At 38.2% G+C, this 25,101-nt stretch overlaps 1 protein-coding gene across 29 annotated transcripts in view; it reads right to left on the bottom strand.

The window, feature by feature from the left end:
- Rims2 (regulating synaptic membrane exocytosis 2) overlaps positions 1–25,101 on the bottom strand; it is a 540,571-nt gene that overhangs the window by 90,475 nt on the left and 424,995 nt on the right. For 7 of the 29 annotated variants that reach the window (XM_052160857.1, XM_052160860.1, XM_052160859.1 and 4 more), the window contains one exon: positions 11,211–11,383. The exons of 21 other annotated variants lie outside the window; for them this stretch is intronic. In XM_052160857.1, the coding sequence (XP_052016817.1) occupies positions 11,211–11,383 (173 nt within the window). Of the gene's footprint in view, positions 1–4,568; positions 4,596–11,210; positions 11,384–25,101 lie in introns of all 29 variants that reach the window. One more of the 29 variants, XM_052160879.1, reaches the window with a different exon arrangement.

The raw sequence follows: 25,101 nt of genomic DNA, 5'->3' as shown, positions 1-25,101 counted from the left end.
CCCATGAAGTAAGTACTCTGCAAATGATAGAACAACATTATTATCTATTAAGTGAAGACTTTAAAAGCATAATTGAATAATGGGGTAATTATATATTATCTCAATAAAGATATAAAAATATCTCCATGAAGTATTCATTTATTATTAAACTGAAAAAAATAAATGTTTTCTGGACCAAAATAAGATTTTATTTGTCTTGTCATGTAATGTACATTTCTTCAAGGAGGCATATTCAAATAAATGGTGGGCAAAGTTTAATAACATACTAAAATATTTTATGTTTGAATCAGAGACTCATAATCTCCCTGTAAGACTAAACGCTGAAAAATTCCAAAGTGAGAAACAGCAAAGAAATTGATAATAGAAACAATGGAATGAGTGCGGTTTGCACAGTTGGCACTTTGGAACGATTTATTAAGCATGTTAGATGATACAGTTGGGTTTATGCAAGCGTGCGTGTGCATTACACACACACACACACACACACACACACACACACACGCACATACACACACACAAACAGCATAAATAGAATTCTAGGGTGATAAATTTTAATCTTAGTAACTAACGATCCCAAGTCAATACATTGATGTAAGTATGGAAAATATGGAAACTAAGTCATTTGTCTGTTTCATATCTGTGTTATCAGTTGTTTTTAATTGATTTTCCAAACAGTATAATGAATTATACTTTCAAATATGTGAAAAACAGCAAAAGTGTTCAGTGTTCATAAGATTTGTTATATTATATATACCATTTTTTAAATATTTATTTATTTATTATATGTAAGTACACTGTAGCTGTCTTCAGACACTCCAGAAGAGGGCATCAGGTCTCATTATGGATGGTTGTGAGCCATCATTTGTTTCTGGGATTTGAACTCAGGACCTCTGGAAGAGCAGTCAGTGTTCTTAACTGCTGAGCTATCTCTCCAGCCCCATGAATACTATTTTTATGGAGTACTTATATTAGCATCATTATTTGATAAATAAACTTATTTTGTATTCTTGGATAACTTTTCCTGTTGTATTTGTGAATTGTTATTTGAGTTTTTACTTCTCTTCATAGTTCACTTATCTGCTTACTTATTTCTATCTCTGTGATTACTATAAGGTCTGTAGACTTCTGGGTAGTTCTAAATTCTTAAGCACAGCCAAGAACAAAATATTTGTTCTTCTTTAAAAATACAAGCTAAATATAAAAATGTAAAATTCAGGCATATCATTAAGCTTTAAGTACATTCCCAGAAATAAATTTTAAAAGTATTACATAAAATAGTTACATCATAATGATTAAAAAACACTAATTCAAATGATTTCATTATAGAACATCTCAAAATGCATATGGAATTTACTAGTGTTGACAGCACACACTAATTATTCTCAAAGTTATTTGACCAAGGACTAATTTAAAACACACACACACACACACACACACACACACACACACACACACACACACACTATCAATTCATGGGATTAACTATTCTGAAAATAGACTTGAACAACACTGATTGAAAACACTATGTTTTGTCCATCTATACTTAACCTGCTGACTGATTTTAGATAGAATTTTCATATTCATATGAACAATAAATACTGAAAGAACATATAAGAGGAACCTATAAAATGAGAAGATGCACTATAATTTATGAATGTCCTTTTGGGGCCTTATACCTAGGTTTCCTGACAATGAGAAATGATTCTCAAACATGCTCCTGAGCTTTCCACTCATAAAAGACATTTTATCTGCGCAACACAGACCCATCAACACTCCATCATGGATGGCAGAAGGATTTCCTGTTTCTTCCAAGGCATTTCAGCAAGTTAAAAGTTGCAGGGAGAGGGGAAATTATATTCCTAAGTGCCACGTAGCCCCTATTCAAGTAAATTTTATTTTATTCACACAGTCAATCCTTAATAAATACAGTGCACCACACAGACAGACACATAAAAGTAGGAGAGGCCCTTGGGAAAGAGAAGAAATCTGGTGGGAGAAGGAAAAGGCTGAGATGAGAATGGGGTCAGGTGATATTTTAACTGAAGAATATTATAGCTACATATGAAATTATTAAGTAGCAAACTAGATGGAAACAATTTTTTTGATAAAGTATGACTTTTCTTCTAAGAAACCTTCCTGTGAAATCCATTAAAAGTCATTAAAGGCTGGTGATGCACACCTTTAATCCCAGCAGAAGAATAGCAGAAGCAGGAGGATATCTATGAGTTTGAGGCCATCCCACGGGGATCCACAGTGAGAGCCTGTCTGAGAAAACTGAGGTGCTCAAGTCTGTCAAGGCTTCCTTTCCGCACCTCTCCTTCCTTTTACCAACCCACTGCCCAGCCTCTGTCTCAGCCTCTGCCCCAGCCTCTACCCCAGCCTCTGCCCCGGCCTCTACCCCAGCCTCTGTCTGCCCCAGCCTCTGCCCCAGCCTCTACCCCAGCCACTACCCCAGCCTCTGCCCCAGCCTCTGTCTGCCCCAGCCTCTGCCCCAGCCTCTGCCCCAGCCACTGCCCCAGCCTCTGCCCCAGCCTCTGCCCCAGCCTCTGCCCCAGCCTCTGCCCCAGCCACTGCCCCAGCCTCTGCCCCAGCCTCTGTCTGCCCCAGCCTCTGACCCAGCCTCTGTCTGCTCCAGCCTCTGCCCCAGCCTCTGCCCCAGCCACTGCCCCAGCCTCTGTCTGCCCCAGCCTCTGCCCCAGCCTCTGTCTGCCCCAGCCTCTGACCCAGCCTCTGTCTGCTCCAGCCTCTGCCCCAGCCTCTGCCCCAGCCACTGCCCCAGCCTCTGTCTGCCCCAGCCTCTGCCCCAGCCTCTGCCCCAGCCACTGCCCCAGCCTCTGCCCCAGCCTCTGCCCCAGCCTCTGCCCCAGCCTCTGCCCCAGCCACTGCCCCAGCCTCTGCCCCAGCCTCTGTCTGCCCCAGCCTCTGACCCAGCCTCTGTCTGCTCCAGCCTCTGCCCCAGCCTCTGCCCCAGCCACTGCCCCAGCCTCTGTCTGCCCCAGCCTCTGCCCCAGCCTCTGCCCCAGCCACTGCCCTAGCCTCTGCCCCAGCCTCTGCCCCAGCCTCTGCCCCAGCCACTGCCCCAGCCTCTGCCCCAGTCACTGCCCCAGCCTCTGCCCCAGCCTCTGCCCCAGCCACTACCCCAGCCTCTGCCCCAGCCTCTGCCCCAGCCTCTGCCCCAGCCTCTGTCTCAGCCACTGCCCCAGCCTCTGCCCCAGCCACTGCCCCAGCCTCTGCCCCCAGCCTCTGTCTCAGCCTCTGCCCCAGCCTCTGCCCCAGCCACTGCCCCAGCCTCTGCCCCAGCCTCTGCCCGCAGCCTCTGCCCCAGCCTCTGCCCTAGCCTCTGTCTGCCCCAGCCTCTGCCCAGCCTCTGCCCCAGCCACTGCCCCAGCCACTGCCCCTCTGGTTCCAGTCCCTCTACCAGCAGCAGTTTCCACTCCACTCACTGCCTTCTCAGTTCTTTTCAAACTCCTCAGTCTGTGTAGAAAATAATCTGATGCATTAGAGGCATTTTTTATATTTAATTTCCTAAATTTTATGATTCTAGTTTGATTGATGAAAAGTTTTAACATATAGAGTATACAAATCCAGGCCAATGATATCATTTATGAGAAAAAGATGGAAATGGGCCTACAAAAAGAAGAAATTAATTTTATTGGAAATGAAGTTTGTCTTTCTTTGTATTATAAGAAGAGAATATGTATTTCTCTGAAATGAATCATACTCAAATGAGAGAAGAAAGAGATGAATGGAAATTTGAGAAGGCTAGCTTTTAAGGCACGCTGGAACTGAAGAAAATATGCTTGATATACTAAACATTTGAATTTTTAATATCTACATACAATACTTACTGAAAATATTCCTTCTTTCAGCATTTAAAGCATATTATAAACGTCCTTCCAAGATGTATGATTTTTTAAGTATTAGTAGGGTTCTGCAATCATCAGTTCTATCTGCTTCATTAAAGCCACAACACAGAGCAAAGTCTTGTGACATCAGAACAAGAATGTTGTGCGCTCTTATTTCACATTGTAATGAACTCACAAAAATATCACACAGACACATAAAAAAACCACTAAAACATTTATCCAGTCCCCAACACTGTGCAATCCAATGAACTTCTTTACACATAGAGTAACAATATGCTTTTACTTCAGCAAATCTCCCTCTTCTGAACACTTAACACAAATGTGATAAATAACATGAGACTTTGTCTTTAGATGGGTCACTGGTATAAGTGCTGCAAGCTTTGTCAACATTTTGTAGTGTGAATCAGTACTCTGAGCTTTTACCTAGCTGACTATGTTCCAGGATGACAGAAGACAACATATTTTATACAGTGTCACGGGAGACAGTAGTAGACACAACCAATAACCATCAACCGTACTCATAGATACTAGCAATGAATGATCCCAAAATGATATTGATACAACTATTCCACTTATAATAGCGCCAACAACAAAATGTAAAGAGTAAATGCTTTTTTAAAAATACATAACTACATCAAAAATACTTAATCTTAAAAATGACAATAATCCTCCAAGCTGGGAGATGGCTCAGCCCACAGGTACTTGCTGCATAAACCCGATGGCTTGAGTCTGATCCCAAAAGTGCATAGGAAAGAAGGAGAGGACTGACTCCACAAAGTCTTCCTCTGACATGGGACAGCACACACACCAATAATAATATTTTAAATAATTAAAAGGTTTGTTTAAATGGTGGAGATTTTCCAAGCTCTCTCAAAATTCCAGCTGCTTTCTTTCTCAGAAACTCATGAAGCTGATTGTAAGCTTTATTAGAAAACACACCAGTCAGAATGGCTGAGATCAAAAACTCAGGCAACAGCAGAAGCTGTCGAGGATGTGGAGAAAGAGGAACACTTCTCCATTGCTGGTGAGATTGCACTGTTTTACAGCCTCTCTGGAAGTCAGTCTGGTGGTTCCTCAGAAAATTAGAAATAGTTCTTTCTACCTGAAGACCCAGCTATACCACTACTGGGCATATACCCAAAAGATGCTCTACTATATAACAAGGACACATGCTCCACTCTATTTAAAGCAGCTTTATGTATAAAAGCCAGAAACTGGAAACAACCCAGATGTCCCTCAACAGAAGAATGGATACAGAAAATTGGTGCATTTATACAGGGGAGTGAGTACTACTCAGCAGTTAAAAACACCGAGTTCATGAGATTCATAAGCAAGTGGATGGAACTAGAAAATATCATCCTGAGCGAGATAATTCAATCACAAAAGAACACACATGGTATGCACTCAGTGATAAATGGATAACAGCACAAAACTCAGAATACTCTAGATACAACACACAGACCACATGGAGCTTAGGAAGAAGTAAGACCAGTGTGTTGACACTTCAGTCCTGCATTGAGGGAGGAACAGGGTGGTCGCACGAGGTGGAGGTAGAGGAGGACCTGGGAGGGAGAGAGGAGGGGGGGAATGAGGGGGTCAGTATCAGGTACTGGAGGGTACAGGAGAGAGGTAGTGAGGGCCAGGAAATTCAATAAAAATTTGTAGGGGTGGGGAAATGGGGATGGCCACTGGAGGGTCCCAGAAGCCAGGCAAACAAGAGACTCCGAGGACCCAACAGGGATGATTTTAGCTGTGAAGGGGAGCTAGAGCCTGCAGAGACCACCTCCTGTAGATAGGCACTGTCCCCAGGTGAGGGATGGGGCAACACACCCTTCTCAAAGTTTTTAACCCAGAAGACATGTTCCTGTACAAAACAATGGAGCAGAGACTGAAAGAAGGGCCATCTGAGGACTGCTCCACCCGTGGATCCATCCTGTCTGCAGACATCAAACCCCACACGGTTGCCGTTGTCAAAGCACTTGCTGACAGGAATCTGATGTGGTTGGTTCTTAGGCGATTCAGCCAGCAACTGCCCAATGCATATGTGGATGCTTGGAGCCAACCATCAGGCTGAGCTCAGAGACCCTGGTGGGGGAGCTGGTGGAAGGCCTGGAGGAGCTGAGGGGGATGCAACCCCATAGGAAGAACAGTATCAGCGGGCCGAACCACCCAGTGTTCCCAGGGACTAGACCACCAACCAAGGAGTGTACATTGAGGGATCTGTGGCTACACAGGTAGCAGAGGATGGCCTTGTGTGACATCAATGGGAGGGGAGACCCTTGTTCCTGTGGAGGTTTGATGCCCCAGTGTAGGAGGATGTTGTAGGGGTGGGGCATGAGGATGGGTGGGGTATGAGGGTGGGTGTGTTGGGGAGCACCCTCACAGAGGCAAAGGGGAAGGAGGAGAAGGAGGTTGTGGGATGAGGGTCTTGCAGAGGGGTAACTGGGAAGTGGGATATCATTTGAGATGTAAATGAATGGAATGATTAAATAAATAAATAAATAAATAAATAAATAAATAAATAAATAAATAAAAGAAAACACAGTCACTCCAAAGAGAAGATGAATGGCATCGTGTGCCGGGCATTCCTTTTCAACATAGACATTCTGGGCCCTACTCTAAATATAGATTCGCAATGTTAGGGGTGATGTTCAAGTAGTTATATTTCTTTTAAAATTCTTAGGTAAGTCTTATATACAGGCATTAAATAGTGTTATATAAGAGTCTCATATTACTATAGACAAGCTGTGTTTTCATTGAAAAAGAAAAACGTAAAGAAAACACAAGCCATTTATGCAGCTAAATACAGGGGGGATAGTCCATTGTGTCCCCTGAGGTGAGTCAGCTTAGAAAAACAGTCCCAGAGAACAAGCAAACAGAAAAGCAAACTTAGTAAGTCAAGTATTGTCATATTATCTAGTGATGCATATATTTGAAACCATCTTCCAGCTGATAGAAACAAGTTTAACTGGTCATGTGCTCTTGGCTAACCATGGAACCAGTTACCTCTTGGTTCCTGATTATAAGGTCACATCATCAAAATGACAAATGATGTTTGGTTTTCTGTTTGCTGTTTTGTGTGGATGGGAAGGGGTGTGAATCACTGACAAGGGAAAGATAAAGTGGGCGGGTACCTAGGACAGAGCAAAGACAAGAACACGCAGTCCCCAAAAAGTTGTTTTCACACGAAATATTGCTGCTAGTCCTTTTCCTGGCCCTTCTGCTTCCTCCTTTTTTTAAAAATTTTATTTTAAAAAAGGGTCAGGCTCTGTGGCACAGACTATAGTAAATTGTATTCCAGATGAGTCTTACACTGGTAATAGTGTTAACACAATCTCTCAAATGCTGGGATTGTAGGTGTGAGCCACTGGTCCTGCACAATACTTCTCCATTAAAGTGGTTTAAGACTGTTTTCACATTTTAACTACATTGTAAAATATGATATAAACCTTGTATCCCATATGTAATGCCTTTGATTAAATATGTAATTAACAATCTCATGCCTCACTAATTAATAGTATAAATCTCTTTTATACAAATAAGTAATCATGAAAGCTTGAATCTATACTGATCTTTTCTTCTAAAACATTCTCTACTGGAAGAGTATTCTTCATTAAAAAGGAATAGTATATCTGTGTGTAGCATTTATAGATATACTACTAATAAAAACTTATGAAAAGGTTCCTAATTTTTAATCTTTGTCTTGTGTTACTAGAATAGGTAATGGAAGAATGGCTACAATTTAGTTTGGACACAAAGCTATTGATGTGGTTGGGATTGAAAAAGTGTCCTTTTCATTGTTTGGTTTTTGACTTCCATCACAGATGAATTAAGTTCACTTATGTGAGCACTAAGTTCTCTTTCCCATAGCTCCGTGCTTTCTGTCAGGTTTATCAGTGAGGCTTTTACTAAGAAACCATATACCTCTAGTGTAGAAATACTTTTCTGTCCTAGATATCAGTTCAGAACCCAAGAAATTCTAAATAAATACTGGTTGAATGAATTATTTCTCTTTATCTTTCAATACTTTATCTCATCCAAGTTTTTTTTCTTCCCATATTACATACATAAATGTAACATACTTGTGCCTTTTACAGTATACCATGTGTAATCATTAAGGTGATGGAAAAAGTCTATTAGATTAACTTATATTTGTGTACATATACACCTAAGTATGAGTATAATCATTCATTAATCACATTACAAAAACCTCCCATTTAAGGAATCGTTTAAAACTTATTTTTGCTCTCCACTTTCCCCTTAAACATTCAGCAAATTTATTTAATATGACTCACTACAAATGAGCAATATAGTCTTACATTGAAATATATATATATCCTACAACAAGGTCTAGTCATTGCAAAGTTGGTAGCAATCACAGTGGCACTTTTGTTTATGGAAGTTACTGTAGTATGAACTATAACTGCTATAAATACTCAACAGTCACACTCCTTTTTGTCAAAATTCAAGAACTGTATGAACTTCTTGCAATCTTAAGAAATGTAAGTTGCCTAGAAACATCAACCTGACCCTCTAGAATTCACAGGTCCTCAAGCTCTCCAGAGTAAGTTGAGTATAGACATGCCTTGTTAATCATCTTACTAGGAATAACTCATCTCCTTGGCCTCGTGAAAGAAATGCTCCTTTATCCTGTAGAAACTGGTGAGCGCAGCATTTTAAAGTGAAGAGCCTAGGCCATAGGCCTCTGTGTTTCCGCCGCCCACCACATCAGGTGGCCTGCCAGTCTGCAGCTCGGGCTCAAGGCAAACTGCAGTGGTTCCTGGTGTCTCTGCACAGCACACAGCACACACACAAGACTCCAATTCTGCTATACACTTGGAGGAAATTAGGCTGTCTCTTTCAGAAAGTTTTTCTCTAAGAATTACTCAAGAACTACTCATATTTTTCACAAATCAGGATATGGTTGTTTTAATTATATGATAATTCAATGTAATTATCAAGTTAGATATATGACAACAACAGACTTGAAATTACTGGTTTAGAATCAAATCACAAAATTTCCTTTGTAAAGATATATTTTTATGTTTACTAAATGCTATAAAGACCTAATAGATCACAGATAGAGCTGAAAGACAAAAGAAAATACACAATTGAATTGTATGCTAAATGAGAAAAGTACTACCCTCAATTGTCTTCTCTTTCTTTTTGGTTAAAGTTCAATATGTAATTGGGTTTGAGGTAACCTAAAATTGACATATAAATAGGTTTTGTTCCCCTAGTAAAATTTGTGTAACATAAAGATCAAATTCTGCTAGAAAACTCAACTTCTTCAAAATGACGTTACTTGCAATTTTCATCTCACATAGATGTAATGAAAGCAAGCTCTTCGTCATGAGAAGGGAGTCTGGCTGCACACTGCTGATCCCACCTGCGCTCTACCCTCAGGGAGCCTCAGCGGCTTCCATTCCAGAGTAGCTGTTTTCCCACTTCACTGCCTGTGTTTCCTCCCTACGCCATGCTCCTGTTCTTGCAGGTTTTTTTTTTCTAACTGGATGCATCTTAAGAAGAGCATTATGTAACATGTCTGTCTTCCAAAAGACCTGGGTATCTAGCATTTCTTTTCAGAGAATCATGGATCAGGCAGGGTGGTGCATGCTCAGAGTTTGAGAATTTCAGAGACGGAGGCAGGAGAATTATGACTTTGAGACTAGCTGGGCTAACTATCACAACTTCAGGTCTAGCCTGGGCTAAGAGTGAGATGCTGTTTCAAACAACAAGACTAGCAAGAACAATAAATGCCAGACTGTGACGAGCACGGCCTCTGCTTTCTGACTAGTCTCAGGTGCAGACTACACTAGACTATCCCAGGAGGCCAGCAAGTTCCAAAGGGGACAGAGACTTATTAAACTTTACCCGAGTTTCACTTATTTTTCAATTTCCTTCTCCTACACAATCATTTTTTATAAATTATGTTCAAACATTTAGGCCCTTCAGAATCTTATTTTAAGGATGTTACCTTCCCCCCCCACCCCCTGCAATTAGTCTCCACTAAAGGTAAAAGGATTGCAAAGTCCCTGTTTACTCATCTGTAGAGGGAAGGTGGAGAAAGTACACTGTGAATTCAGGCTAAGAACACAAACTAAAGTCAAATTCAAACTTGATCGTCTACTCAGAAAAAGATGGTAAACAAAATCACTCAGACTCCCAGATCCAGTGGCTATGCATCAATGATGTGGCAAGCCAAGCTCTCTGATGATAATTTCCAGTGTATTAATCAGTTATGTTACAAGTAACACAGATAACGCTGGACATGAAGGAATACTTAAGGAAAGGACAGACGCACAGTACTACTGGGACGCACCCACACAGTCAGTGGCTTTACCTGTCGTCGTCTTGGGAAAGACTCCTTTGCAAGTGCTCTCTGCTGCTCTGCTCTCTCTCCTTCCCTCGCTCAGGAGCATCTGGTGCCTTTTCCTCATCTCCTGATTCTTTGTTCCTCTCATGGCACGGTCCTGCCGTCCCCTCCCCTGTGCCCTCCTCACTAACCACTGCCTCCTGTGCCTCTGGCTCCTGAGCTGGCTCTTCGTGCTTAGGCCCTCCGTCCCCCCCCTCTTCTCCTCCCTTTGGCCTTGGAATGAAATGGGAAGCATGCAAAGAAACACAAAAGAGAAAATGTCAAGAGCAATGTGAGTGAAATGAGACACAGACAATGGCGACAATCAGAACTGAGGGGAACTTAGATCCATTTAGTGAGGAACACCTTTCCCGCTGCATATCAGAGACGCTCTGGCCAGCAGTACCTGGGTATGGTAGTTCTACAATTGAATCTTCAGTTACAAGATGGCATGGAAGCAGGCTGGGGCTGCTCTCTCTCCATGAGAGAGAGTTCCACTGCATATGAATCAATAGTCAAGTGGGAACTAAGAGACTAGCATATACTAAATTTTCTTGAGACAGTGAAGAATTCTTTACGTGTACTTATAATACTGTCAAGAGGGTAGGAACGACTCCTATTAAAAAAGCAATATTTTTGTCTTCAATTAATAGGATATGTTCAACCAAGAAAAAATATTCTCTAAGATAACTATTCTTCATATTCATCAGAATGCTTAATTCACCTCTTCAGTTAACTGTCATTTTAGTTTAATAAAAAAATCTAACAATTACAGTTTAGTTTTTAAGTTATAAGCATAAAGAAATTATTTCAAGTAATTTAAAACAGAACTGTCATCAGTTCTATAAGAATTAATCAAGGTAAAAGAAAATAACATATACAGACTACTTATTGCTAGTTTAACTATATCGATACTTTAGAAAAATATTCATGTTTATCCACAGAAATAAAAACATCTGAAATACACAAAACAGTTACTGTGTTCTTACCTGATTTTCCTGTTTCCTCTCGGCCGCTCTGATTGGACGGACATGTAGCTTGTGCTGCTGAAACGAGAAGCACTACTAGTCCTTGAAACCGCAGACACATCACTTACGTCACTGTCCGAGGATTTAGTAGAAACAGTATCTGCCCCTCTATGTGGATCCCATCCTGAGCGATACTGTTGACACAGATTGACAAATACTCAGAAGCCGTCAGTATTAGCACACAGGCAATCCTTAGCTCGCTCCTATCTCAGCACCTTAACTGTCCATGGCGGGTACTGCAATACTCTACTCAGGTGCACATAAAACGAAAGCGGGAGGTAATTATCCTAAAACAGAAATTCACACGAAACTTCTGTGGTTAGCAGTCATCGTCACTGTAGCACTTTCACCACACCCAGGGGGCCATTAAAAGCTCCAAAGCAGCAATGGCCTTAGGGAAGAACATTTAGCTAAAAATTGGAAAATAAACATGTGTCTTAACAGGAAGCACAACTCTTAAATTTCTGATTAAAATTTGAAAGAAAAAATCTGGTCAAGGTGTCTCTATAGCTGGTCTATAAAGTCCACTGCACCTCACAGAAAACCTAGAGATAATACAAAATCTAATTAATGAAAAACTAAGTGTTTTAAGAAAAGGCAAGAGAAAAGAGAAGTTTGATTTCTGAGCAGTTGCTGGAATTTTGATGAATCCTAGAAATATTAGAAAAAAAAACCATTATTATTTACAATAGCTCAATCTTCCTGGAATTGAAATAATTACATGGTTAAGTGGTACAGGCAGGGTGCAAGGGATTCTTGTATACTCAAATATTCTGGTAAATTGAAAATTTTATTCTAATGACCTATTCTCATAAAATACATTTAATGTTAAAACTAATGGACATGATTTAATTTTATTACTTACAACAAAAAATCACTTGCCAAGAGTTGTAAACCTAGAATACTAAAAGAAAGGAAAAACAAGAAAAGAAAAGAAAGAAAGGCTATGGACCTTGGAATCTGGAAGCCTGGAGCAAAGCAGATTCTCACTAGCTGAGCAAATCTGGACAGATTATTTAATTCTTAATATTCATAGTGTAAAATGACAAGAATAATCATACCGAACTTGCATAATTGCTTTGAAAATTAGAAACAATGTGCTTTGTTATGTTATACTTAGTGTAATATATATATATATATATATATATATATATATATATATGCTGTATTTTTTTCCTCTAACATCACTCAATGATGTTAAATATGTCAAAATTACTGAGTAAGAGAATAACTGTAATGGATCTTCTTTTTTGTTTATTATAACTTATGCCAAAAAATCCTTATTTAGTCTAGTTTTAGAGAACTTTCTAATCATAGGTGCTGGCAAGTTTTATAAATCTTTTGAAAAATCAGTATTTTATGTAAACAACTTGCTGTGATTTGAAAACTTGTTACTTAGTGAAAATCCATCAGAAATAGTGGTCCAACATAAATATTTGATAGATACAAACAATTGGCTAATGCAACTGAATGGCCAATCACAGTTTAAACACTTATCATATCCAAAGACTTGTTCTGTTCCTTCTAAACCTTGAAATTTCTAGCTATATACAATTTTATTTAAAAACCAACTCTTCAAATAAATGTAAAATAAAAGGATTGTTTCTAAGATGCCATAAAACAATAATCAAATTCATTAATTTAGAAATTAATATAATTAAATTAGATGGCAAATAGCTTTTTAGTCCACCCCACCTTTCAACATTAACTATTAAAGAATAATAATTAAATTATTAAAAGCCTGCTGTCTCTTTCCCCAGGAGATTCTATGTAAAGAGGATGATGATGCTTATTAGCAAAAGTAAACACTACTTACTTATCATCACTTAATTGGTACAAATTTAGTTCATGAGATTCTTTTTCAAATATGTTTATGTAAAAATAACAGTTTACTTAGGCTTCTGTATTATTTCAATATGTAGATTCAAGATTTTATGTTACATATTCACCTGAACATCTAAATAATATATATGTGAATAATTGCAATAGACTATATTTTGTACTAAATTCATTTAAAGTACACAGACTTGAAGTTGAGACATATGGAAAGCTTTAATCTTACATCTTTTAATATTCAAATTACAAAAATATTTTAATTGTTCAATAAATATTTAAGTGTACCTGGGGAGTTTTCTCTTTCTCAGTTTTATAATTTATTATAAAAGAGAGGTTACCTGCTACTATTTATTTAGAGATAGTTCATATTTAGAAAAGCAGCCTAGCATTTTATTTTCTATTTGCCTTTGCTCATGAGACCATCATATCTAAATTCAAATGAAAAATGACAACCTTTGAATGTAGCAGGAAGTAGAGGCAATGACACAGTCATTTGAGAGCCAAACATCTTGAGTGAGACTGAATCACTGGTCTAAATTCTAGCCATATAAATTACTATGTTTACTTTCTTAGACCAATAGCTTCTCTGAGTGTCTCAGTTTTCAGCTGTTAAAACCATGAAAACCAACAATGCCTGTATTTACACATTGCAAGAGTTTAAATGGAAAACGACACAATGTTTTTTAAATATTATTTTTGGAGCTGGGATGTTTCAATTAATGGATCGTATACCTTTAATCCCAGCATTAGGGAAGCAGAGTTTGTGGCCAGCCTGGTCTACAGAGTAAGTTCCAGGACAGCCTTGTGTATAAAGAGAAACCCTGTTTCGAAGAAAAAAGTATATACGTGTATCTATGCATATATACACATACTATCATATTATAGTACTTGGAAACAAACTGTTCAAGGCCAGGAAAATATTTTCCTCAAAAAGCTAGAGATCAGTGCTGCTCTCAGCCTTGCAATGGGCAGAGTCAATGTGGAAACTCAATACTGGTCAAAGTACTGAGAATAAGTGCTAATGAAATCTAAAAGTGCATAAAATACAGTGTACAAAAACATCATCCCAACAGTGAATTCTGGGCCCTAATCGGGACATCTGCATCACCTCTCCAAGACTCATGGAGGAGGGGATGGAGATATACGAGTCAGAGGAATAGAAGATGTGTAGTGAGAAGATGTTTTCTGGACGTGACACAATCTAAATCATTTCACTACAGGATTCACTTCAGTTGTGACCCATTCGATATTGGGACCTTGAAAGTCATCCTGAGTGGGGGTTAGGGGCATGAACCATGAGGTTCCACTTATTCATGGGGGTTCTTGGCAGTTAGTGACTGCTGGGGGACAGGATATAATTTTCTACCAATGAGCAACTACTGATAAGTTGTTCATGCTCCAGTAAATAAAATTCTCTTCATGCTGGTGCAAGCCACTTTAATAAAATCCAGTAGTTCACACACAAAGGAAAACATGAAAATAAGAGTGGGGGAGTTGCAAAGATGGATTTTAGTGGGAAAGGGGGGCACTGGAGAGGCCAATGGAAGAAGAAAATGGCTAAAATTCTTTGTGTCCATGTATGAAGCTAACAAAGAATAAAACAATGAAAAATAAAAAGTACATTCACAGAAAAAAGGAAGGAGATAGTATAAATATTCTTAGAATAAAACAATCACAGATATAGTTCAATCTCCCCAATAAAAATTATAACCTGATATTCTAATTCACATTGAAAATGTTTAGTATATTTTAATTGAAAGCATGATAACCAAATTATAAACGTTAACAGTGATATGAAAACAATTCAATTATTATTATACCCCAGAATGAACTATACATGTTAATAAGTAAATTGGATTATTTAGGAAATAATTAGTGTTCTCTTGGCACTCTGCATCAAATCAGATTTTAAATGATTGTCAGATAGCATACAATTGACAGGTTATCAACAAATGCTCATTACTCTATTTAGTGAAGCAAGAACATAAAGTTAATAATCTCAGCTGAAGACTGCCAGGATTGGAGATCACCAAAATCTTGGACAAGGCTTTCCTCACAATACTCTATATTTTATATGTTACTATCAAGCAGATCATAAAAACTGCAATAAGACAGAAAAAAATTTACAGGAAATTATCATTCTTCAGGATGTTCCAGAATCTTAGGAGTTTCTAAGAGGTCTGGAAAAGTTAATGCTCTTTCAATGTATCTGAAATTAGTGGAAAGTAACTGCCTGCAAAGCTCTATTGAAAAGCTTTAAATCATTAAAATGTTAAGAAGTAGTTTATAAAACATTGAATTTTTAAGATAAAAGTTCTATATTCTTCAGTGTCCTCATTTGAATGTTTTGAGCAATTTGAGCTATTTATTTTTCCTATACCATTGCATCAACTTTGGTACTCCAATGTTTGTACATGAACTTCTCAAATAAAGAATTATATGAGTTTCCCCAAACAGTGCTTGGCTTCAATTTAACAAATCTTAGTTACTACTAACAAATACAAGATAATGTAATTTGTTGTGCAAAATGCTAGGCTAAGGAACTATTATAAGATGATGGGCAGAAAACATCATCATCAGTAATAACAAAGTAAGTTCATGAATCAAGTAATTGTTGGAAGAATCTTTAGCTACATTTAGGGAGTATGGTGGCTTCAGTGATAATGGCGGCCACTAGCTCATAGTTGGTCTATAGTTTGAATATTTGGTCTATGGTTGTTGGGACTGTTTTGGAAGGCTTAGAGGTATATTCTCTTGTTGGAGGAAGGGTGTCACTGGGGGTGGACTTTGAGGTTTTAAAGGCCCAGGCCTTTCCCTGATAGCTTTCTCTCTCATGCTTGTGATTTAGGAAGGAAATTCTCAGCTACTGCTTTAGTACCATGCCTGTCTGCCTGTGCCTTGTTTCCACCATTATGGTCATGGACTCATCCTTTGAACTCTAAGTGCAAATAAACTTTCTCTAATTAATTGTCTTGTTTATGGCATCTTATTACAGAAAGCAAACAGTAACTAAGACAGGAAGGAAAAATCAAAGTGTTGACTTAAAGATTAGGGGGAAAATATGACTAACAACCTTTGGGAGAGTGGAGGTAGAATATATGGGCAAGACTTCTGTTATCAGTTTGGGTACAGTTCAGAGAGCAGAGACAAAGCTGTTTGTAGTCAATTAAGGAATCATGCAAGTAGACGGATATTATATTTTTTTTGTCACTGTGCTTTTATATTATATAATTTTAGAAGAGAATCTGCTATGCTTTGAAAATTTTATAATTATAGTTAATCTTTCACAGGAGTTAGTTTTTGTCCCCATTAAGTACTTAAGTCTCTCACAGTGATTAACTTCAACATTTCACCAGACATTCAAAACCAGCCCTAATTGCCAGGGGCAATTTTGTTAGATGTGACTCCAGATAATGATGTAGTGTGATCTGAGAAAGGCAGAGGAAAGCCATAGACATTGGACTTGAATGTAAGGTTTGGCCTTATAAACAATATCCTACTCATGAAAGATTGCCGATGTCTACAAGTTCAAAGGAAAGAACTGGGAAGGAAAGTAGAGCCCACAGAACCTCTGTGTCAGACTGGAAGGGAGCCAAGGATCGAAATCCTTCCCTGGAGGCTGACAGACTGAAGTGTCTCTTTTGGTGGTCTCAGTCTGTGTACTAACACAACTAGTTATGTTTATTAGCTGCACACCTCAGAAAAGGCAGTGTTTATGTAGTCATGATAATTGTTTTGCTGACACTTTCCAATCATTACGAGGGGGCCTTTGCCATAGCTAGAGTCAGAAGAAAGTTGAGTGGGGCAAAATGAATTAAACCCCAGAGGGTTTGGAGCTCCATAAGAAAAATGTAGTCACCCTCCAAGCATTACTGTCCGTGATCCCGAACTACTTAAATAAAGTCTTTACAACAGTTTTGTCATTTGAGTTTATGCGTCTCTCTGCCCAGTGTGTTATCATTTTTTTCTTCCCTGTTTTTTCATGTTTCCAACTATCCACTTTTATAGATTATAATCTCCTGGAGGAAAACTTTTATTCATTTTGGTGTTCTGTAATCTAGATTCTTGCCTGGAAAGTAGTAGTAAATCAACAAATACTCAAAAATATATATGAACAGAATAATTAGTATTGATGTTGACAATAAGTCAGAGTATTCTCTTTATCATAAAGCATCAAATGAGAACATGGGATTCTGTTGTGACAGTTCTGGAGTCACTGAACCTTTTCATTCGTATGTAGAGAGAAGGGAGTGCTATTCTGTCAGATGTTTACCAACCAGCTTTCTGGAGGGAAAAAATATAATTTAAAGACTGTTGTTAATTGTGGTATAAAAGTTTCCACAATAGGCTTGGGTATACCTTAGTGGTAGTAAACTTGTTTAGCATGCATGAAACTCAGAGTTCAATCCCAACTACCTCAAAACAAAACAAAACAAAACAAAATGAAACAAAAACAAAACAATAAAAATTGTGGCTAATTTAATTCATCATGTGGTTATTGCATGTAGAGTTGGGGATAACTCTTGGCAGGACTTACCAAGAGTCCTAGGAGACAAGTAAAGAGAAAGAAATCAATAATATACTGATTCAAAGAAATCTTTGGAATATAAATAGCAACAGCAGCATGAGGTAAAAACCACAAAAAGGTATCATGTAGGCCAGTACTGACTCAAGAACCTGGCTACAATTACTTGGTCGGAAGAAAAATAATTGAGTAAGTTATTTTTCCTGCAAGACTTGTAAAGGATGAACTATTACCAGTAGGTAATTCTGGTTTTCTGAAAGGCCTGCCTCTGTGGGAACTCGGTGTTCTATTCACAGTCACCTTATGCATGGTTGCAAAATATCTTTTACTTATTTCCATTAATTCCCAAAAATTTCTAGAAGTAAACCCTATGCCAGTTTCTAAAATGAAGTCGCAGGCTTAGAGCACTGAGCTTGCAATCGAGCACATGCTTTTGCATTAAATAAAGAAATTTACTAACCCATTCTATTTCCACACTTATAAAAACTGTTCTACAAACCATGTGACCTGTTAGCAAGTCAGTGACTTAACTTTTCTTCCTTTCCTTCTCTTCCTGCAACGCTCTTGGGATGGTTTCTCAGAGAGCATCATTTGTGGTTTCTCCCCTATGTCCTTAGACTGTCCTTCCTCAATATTGTTTTTTCCTCAGTTCACTTTCCTTATACTTATTTAATACATTTGTCCAAAGTTTCCATCTAAATCCTCTTCTTTTTATTTTTCCTGCAAGACTTGTAAAGGATGAACTATTAGCAGTAGGTAATTCTGGTTTTCCATATCCATATTATTCCAGGGATGTTATAATTCATTATTTATGGGTTAATGGCCACATAATGGCTATCAGATCTTTACCTTGTGTCCTGACCACTTGCCTACTTTTGAATCATATTTGTGCATACTAATAGGATATCTCTCACTTGGTGGCTTTTCCGGTCTATTCGATATGGCCAAAGGCAGGTTTATTCTCTTTATTTTCAACACAGCCCTTTCTGATTCTCTCACATTCTTTGTGCTAGCTAATAGGCACAAGACCCAATTAGATTTAAAAAAAAGTAAGTGTAGATTCTCCACTTTAATCATTAAGTAATATTAGCTACTTATTAATGAGACACCAATATCATTTCGCTATTTACCCCCTTGGGAGTGATGAATAGGTTCTCGGCCTTTTGTACCTGTGAGTGCTTAATGGCTATTTACTTGTGTCAGTTCCTGTGGAATGCAATCTAAAATGCCTCCCCCTCCTCCTCCCTTCTTTACTGAACTAATACAGCCTTATTTTGGTAGTTTAGCAACCAGCAAAATGAAACTTCATTCTAGGATTCCTTACAGTTTAAAGTATTAGGTTGGTATAGTATTTAGAATAAAGGTTTTCTTTCTTTTCTGCTAGTTAGAAAAGAATTCATGTGGAATGATGCTTATAATCAGAATACAATTACAGTACAAAAAGAATTTGACTTATAAGTGCAATAAGATAATTTTAAGAAAGTAAAGCCTTTAAGAAAGTAAAGACTTTAAAGAAAGTAAAGAATGGAGCTATAAGAACAACCTTGAAAAAAGAGGTGTCTGCACACTATTGAAGCACATGTATGTGTGCATGCAGGCAAAGTCAGAGAAGGTCTGAGGGCATTTTTCCTCAGGACCAGTTTTCCTTTCCAGCATGTGGATTTCTGGGATAAAATCAGGTCCTTGATCTTAGTGGCAAATACCCTTACCTGCTCAGCCATCCCACCAAGCAGAAATCACTTCCTCATAATTCAGATGATTTTTGGGTTGACAGAAATGGAATGAATCTTAAGAAGCAAAACTTTCTATTATGTCTGTGTCCTGGAGAATTTTGGCCTGTGTCTATTCCTAGTCATGAAAAAGCCCTGAAATAAGTAATCATAAAGCCAAGCACACTTTTCTTATTAGAAAGTTGTATTGAGCTTGTGGTTTTAGTCAATACATGGAAATGAAGTTTAACCTAAGGCTCTTAAAAATTATTCCTATCTTACATGTTCTGATAATAACTACTGGGTCTCATATGTGTCAGGCCCAGTGCCACACAATAATTTCACACAGTACTTATAATCTTATATTTCATCATGATACTGTCACCTGCCAAAAGTTTTCTTCTTTCATATGAGATACATTCTAAGATATCATTATACTATTTCCAGGCTGGTATATTATTTTAAAATCTGCAAAGCTGATGAGATTGAAATAATAAGATTTCCAAAACATTAGCAGATTTTTACCTTACACATATAAAGACTACAGTTTATCCTAGTCTCACAAGGCCAAAAATATACTCAATGTATAATTAGTTACATTACATTGAAATTATGTGTAGATGATTCCATAGTGACCTAGACGACTGACTGACTACAGGTTCATTAAAACTTACCCATAAATTATTATATGCAGAAATAATTGCTAAATATTATACATAAAATTATCATCTCTAAATCATATTATAATACAAGTATCAAAATTATGTAGCCTCAAGGATTTCTGCGAATACCTTTAATAAAATTAAATAAATAAAAATCTATTTTTTTTAATGGGGAAACTATATTTCAAAATTAATTTTGGAAACTAGGCCCTGAGATTAGATGGTGTGTTTAATTACTGATGAGACTTCTAAAAGTCAAGTGTTAACTCATGGTGTTTGTACGGCTGTCTCCAAAGTAGTAATGTATGTGTACTATTTCATAGACTGTAAGACACACTTAACTTTTAGATGAAAAGTAATAGATGCTGTAAAAAATGTTAATTACTTTATCTCAAGTTTTCTTATTGAAAATCAGAAACCAAATTACTTTCCAGCATTGCTCTTATCACTAACTCTGAATGAAAATCAATAACCATATTTTTTATTTTTTAAACCTTATATAATGACATATCTATTCCCTCCTAGAGATCTCATCTTATCCTTATATTGATACAAAATGCTAAAAAGTCATTACTTTCAAATACTTTCCCAAAGTATGCTTTTAGTTTATTTTAGCCTGCTAAAAGGCGTCATATAGCATCTGACAGGAGCAGATGCAGAGACCCACATGAGAACACTAGGCAGGGCCAGGGGAAGCCCTCTGAATGGGAGATTTCAGGAGAAAGCAGGGTTGAAGATAAGTGAATACAGCCCACAGAATCAAATAAGTGGGTTCTTAGGGGCTCAGGAGACTGGGGTGACAATCAAGGACCCTGTATGAGTGTGAGCAGCTATGTGATCTTGTAGCACCTTAACAGTGGGAGTGAGGGCTGTTTCTAACTTTGTCTGTTCTTGGGACCCCTTTCTTCCTCCTGGGTCCATTATCCAGTCATTGTATGAGGGTTTATGCCTTGTCTTATTGTAAGTCCTTATGCCCTGTTTGATTGATAGCCCTCAGAGGCCTGCTCCTTTTCTGAAGGGAAACAGAAGTTCAGTGGATCTGGGATAGAGGAGAGGTGGAAGGGGAGGACTGGGAATAGTGGAGGGAGGGTCAACTATAGTCAGGATGTAATATATGAGAAAAGAATCCAAGAAAAAAGTAGTTTAACTTGCCTTCAATATCCACATTCATGTTCATTCATTAAAAATAAAATTCCTATTCTCAAAAGTGCATTTTTTTCCATAGGAAAGACAAGAGAAAGGAGCTAAATAGTCTGTAGGACTAAACACAAGTACCTAGCAGGGGCTTAGTGCATGACTGGCTCAGAGGGCATATATGTGCTCATGCATTATCTTTGATAAACTTCCTGTGTGTATTCCTTACCTAGTAATTGTTTGGCAGTTTTATGTACCTTTATGACAAGTGTTAGGCCCTGCCGGCCCTGCCCAGTGTTCATCCTGCCACTTTTCTTCTTTCCTAGCTGTCCCCTCCCCTCCTTCCTTCATGCCTTTTTTGTGCGTGACCCAGTGAGCCTATTGAGAATTTCTTGTATGATAGTGGGTGGGAGGTTACAGAGCATCTTACCATTGCCATGCCACTGAAGAGGATGGCACCCCTTCTCTTCCAGCCTTTAGCTGCTAATAATGACTCAGAACGGAGGAGGGTTCATGAGTACCTTGCCCATCCACGAAAACATTAAGAAAACCATTCTTGTGTGTTGAAGTTTGGTTTGTTGTTGTGTACTGTAATGCTAAATGCCAGCCCTCAAGACCTAGTTGCCCCAGAGACAAGAGAGTCCTTACATAGACCCAAGCGATGGTATGTGACTTTGCTGCAAAGTTATTTCTGATTGGTAAGTACAGATGCCAAGAGCCAATAGCTCACAGAAAAGACATAGGCAGGGTTTAGGATTCCTGGGCTTGAGGTCTGAGGAGGAGAACCAGGAAAGGGAGAAGAAAGGAGGAGGAAGATAAAGTCACCATGGGTTAGGAGTCAAGAAACCTGGCCCCGAGGGCTGGCCAATTGGAGTAAAGAGCAGTCCAGGTGAAACACAGTAAGTAATAACTCAGGGCTATTGATAGGAAATAGGTTTTAATAGCATAGAGGAGAGACGTCTGCTCAGCTCTAGTGCTGATTGAGGGTTATTGTAACTATAAAGGTCCTGTGTGTCTTTTATCTGGGAACTAAAGCGTCAAAGTTGGGTAGAAGCCCCGGACTGGGACTAAACTGCCTCCACACAGGTGCATGAGTCTGTCATGTTTGTAGTACATGTGCATCAATACTCAATCTTACTACACTGCATGAAGTCATACTGTCCTATCTCACTGCATTTCTTCTTCTTTTTTTCCATATAATTCCTGACTGTATTAAGCAAGACTTCTTTCTTTTATGTAGTCCACATCAGTTGTTAGCAAACATCAATTTGGATGGGTTGGGAAAAACAAATGTGGAATCATAGACTGTTATTTTTTTCTGGAGGTAAAATAAAACTCTTTCTCCCTGTGTTCTTAGGCAATGCAGGAACAAACTGTACTTTTAATGACTGAAGCTATTGCCCACAGGCTGACCCTTTTATCTGAAGGCAGCTACATATAATTTTATTTCAAATCCTTTCTTTTGTTAGTTTTTAGGAACATTATATTTACTAAAAATTAAGAAATTGCAATTTGCATGGCATTTTGCATTGTGCTACAAAAATGTAAGCTGCCGTTTCAGTAATTTCAAACAACTTATTCATAACAAAATATTCTTTTAATACATCTTTCCTCTAATTGTGATTATGTGGCTGGAGGTAGAAATCAATAAAAAACAAGATTAAAACAAGTCTTTGCCTTTATGTCAGCATCAGACTCAGACTATGAAAATCATACTTGAATGTGATTTTAGAGCTCAGAAAAACTGATGTGAAATTTTAGGAAGAAATTCAGAATATATTTTAAGTATCTGAGCGGACAGCTAAGAAAAAAAGAAGAGAAAGAAAAAAGTAATAAAATCAACTAAAATGTTCAAAACAATATAACTTCAGATCATTACCCACATTGTAATAAATCATACCTTTCATGATATATGCCAGTGTTAATCTGTTTTATATGTAGTGTGTGTGTGAGTATGTGTGTGTGAGTGTGTGTGTGTGTGAATATGTGTGTGAGTGTGTGTGTGTGTGTGTGTGTGTGTGTGTGTGTGTGTACCTGCACCTATTACCTTCCTGGTATACGTAGGTACCTTAAAGGGTCCTTGGACTTCCTAGAACTGGAGCAGTTGTAGACCACTATGTGGAAGCTGGTAAACACATGTTCCTGCCTCTGAGCCATCTCTCCAGTCCCTCAAATGTTAAGTTCAATGATCATTAAGTTCAATGATTGTTAGCTAATTTGTAAGGATCTGCTGTGTTCTGAACTGAATTGCTTCCAAATCAAAGTGTTTAAGTCAGTGTCTCAGAATATGACTGCATTAAGAGTCAGGGACTTTAAGGAGGTGACTAAGATACAGTGAGGTCATTTGCCTGAGCCCTAATCCAGGGGACTAATGTCTCACATAATCAAGCAATCAGCACAGAGCATAAAAAAGAGGAGAGAGAGACCCACAGAAAGGCAACACTGCATTTCAAGGAGGGGCCTCAGAAGAAACCAATACTGTGAGCCTTCATTTTGCATCTAGCAACTCAAACCTGAAGAAATACACATCCAGAGTTTAAGTCCTTCAATCTATAGTGTTTAGCTAGTAAATTTATACAACATATAAAGAAAGGGGGGATTAAAGCTAAACTTTTTCAGAAGACTATCAAAGATTAATTACATATTAAAATAAAAATATCTGAATTTTTCATTAAAATTATTTTCTGTGGATCTTTTGTGTATATGCCCATGCAGTGAGGTCATGGACAGTAGTTTCTTCCATTAACATCAAGGACAGAATCCACTAGCTTGGCTTTATGTTGTATGTGTGTCCAGCACATAGATATTTGAAATACAACTGAAGGTTATTCAGCAAACTTCAGAATATGAAAGAAAGATAATAATTTGATAAGGCTGGGAAAATACGAGAACATTCAAATATGTTTTTAGGTTTCTTAAAAACCATTAACTTTTAAAAATTTTTCTAATTTCTTATTTTTATGATTGCCTTAAGGATAATTTTATCTATCTTTACCAGGCTTTTGAAGGCCACAAATCAAACCTACACTCTGAGAGGGTTAATGGATATAGCAATTTTTCTCTTCTTCCTCTGATTACTATCACAACCACCACCACCACCACCACCACCACCACCATCACCACGAAGACCACTGTGTCATATTGTGGTTAGCTGATAGTGATCATCATAGTTATATTTTAACAGTGTCTATGTGCACACAGACTTAATTATGAAACTATTCTGTGCAGGGTAAGAACCTGAACACAATAAGTAGCTCACTTAAGGCTATACATAGTGCTAGAGGGGAACTGGGTAGTTTTCATTCTCGAGTTCTGTTTACTACTCCTCAGTAACCTTCAGTAAGTCATAGTATGTAAAAAATCAACTGAGGAGTGTTTTCCCCGAAATGTCCATATATCTGTATGTCTGCACACTGCTCTGACTGTGCTGGCCGCTGCAGGCTCTGTGATTCACATTAATAGAAACAGGTTTATTCCCAATGATTTCTTCCTCCTTAATGACACATATTTATCATCCCTTCTTCTAATTTATTTCAAAGGTAATAGGAAAAGATGATATAAATACATTCAGAGAATTTTCTAATGGATGTTGAGGATAAATGGGAACTCTCCCTTCATAGAGATTATTTTTTTAAATAACTAAGAAAATAAAAACATAAGACAAAAAGATTTTCAAAATAGGATTTAATCCTTTGTGTTCTCAACCATCCTTTAAGCCATTTTCCAATCCTGTCAGTGGGAGTGACAGCTGTCTCTTGCAGAGTTTGATGAGACATCTAGTTATATATTTTATATTTCCAGAGCAGCACTGAACGCGGCTGCCATTAGTATTACTTACTGGTTCAACAATCCAGCCTGAGAAACCCAGTCTTAGCTTTCTTTATAAATACCCTTGTAAAGGACCAGTCACAGGGTGGAGGGCACGTGCACACAGATGCTGACTAATTAAAGACATAGACGGGAGGGGCTGAGGTGAGGGCAGAGGC

This window comes from Apodemus sylvaticus, chromosome 17 (genome assembly GCF_947179515.1).
Source record: "Apodemus sylvaticus chromosome 17, mApoSyl1.1, whole genome shotgun sequence".
Lineage (NCBI taxonomy): Eukaryota > Metazoa > Chordata > Mammalia > Rodentia > Muridae > Apodemus > Apodemus sylvaticus.
Note: the sequence above shows the minus strand (reverse complement) of the source record. Positions and strands in the feature narration are given on the sequence as shown.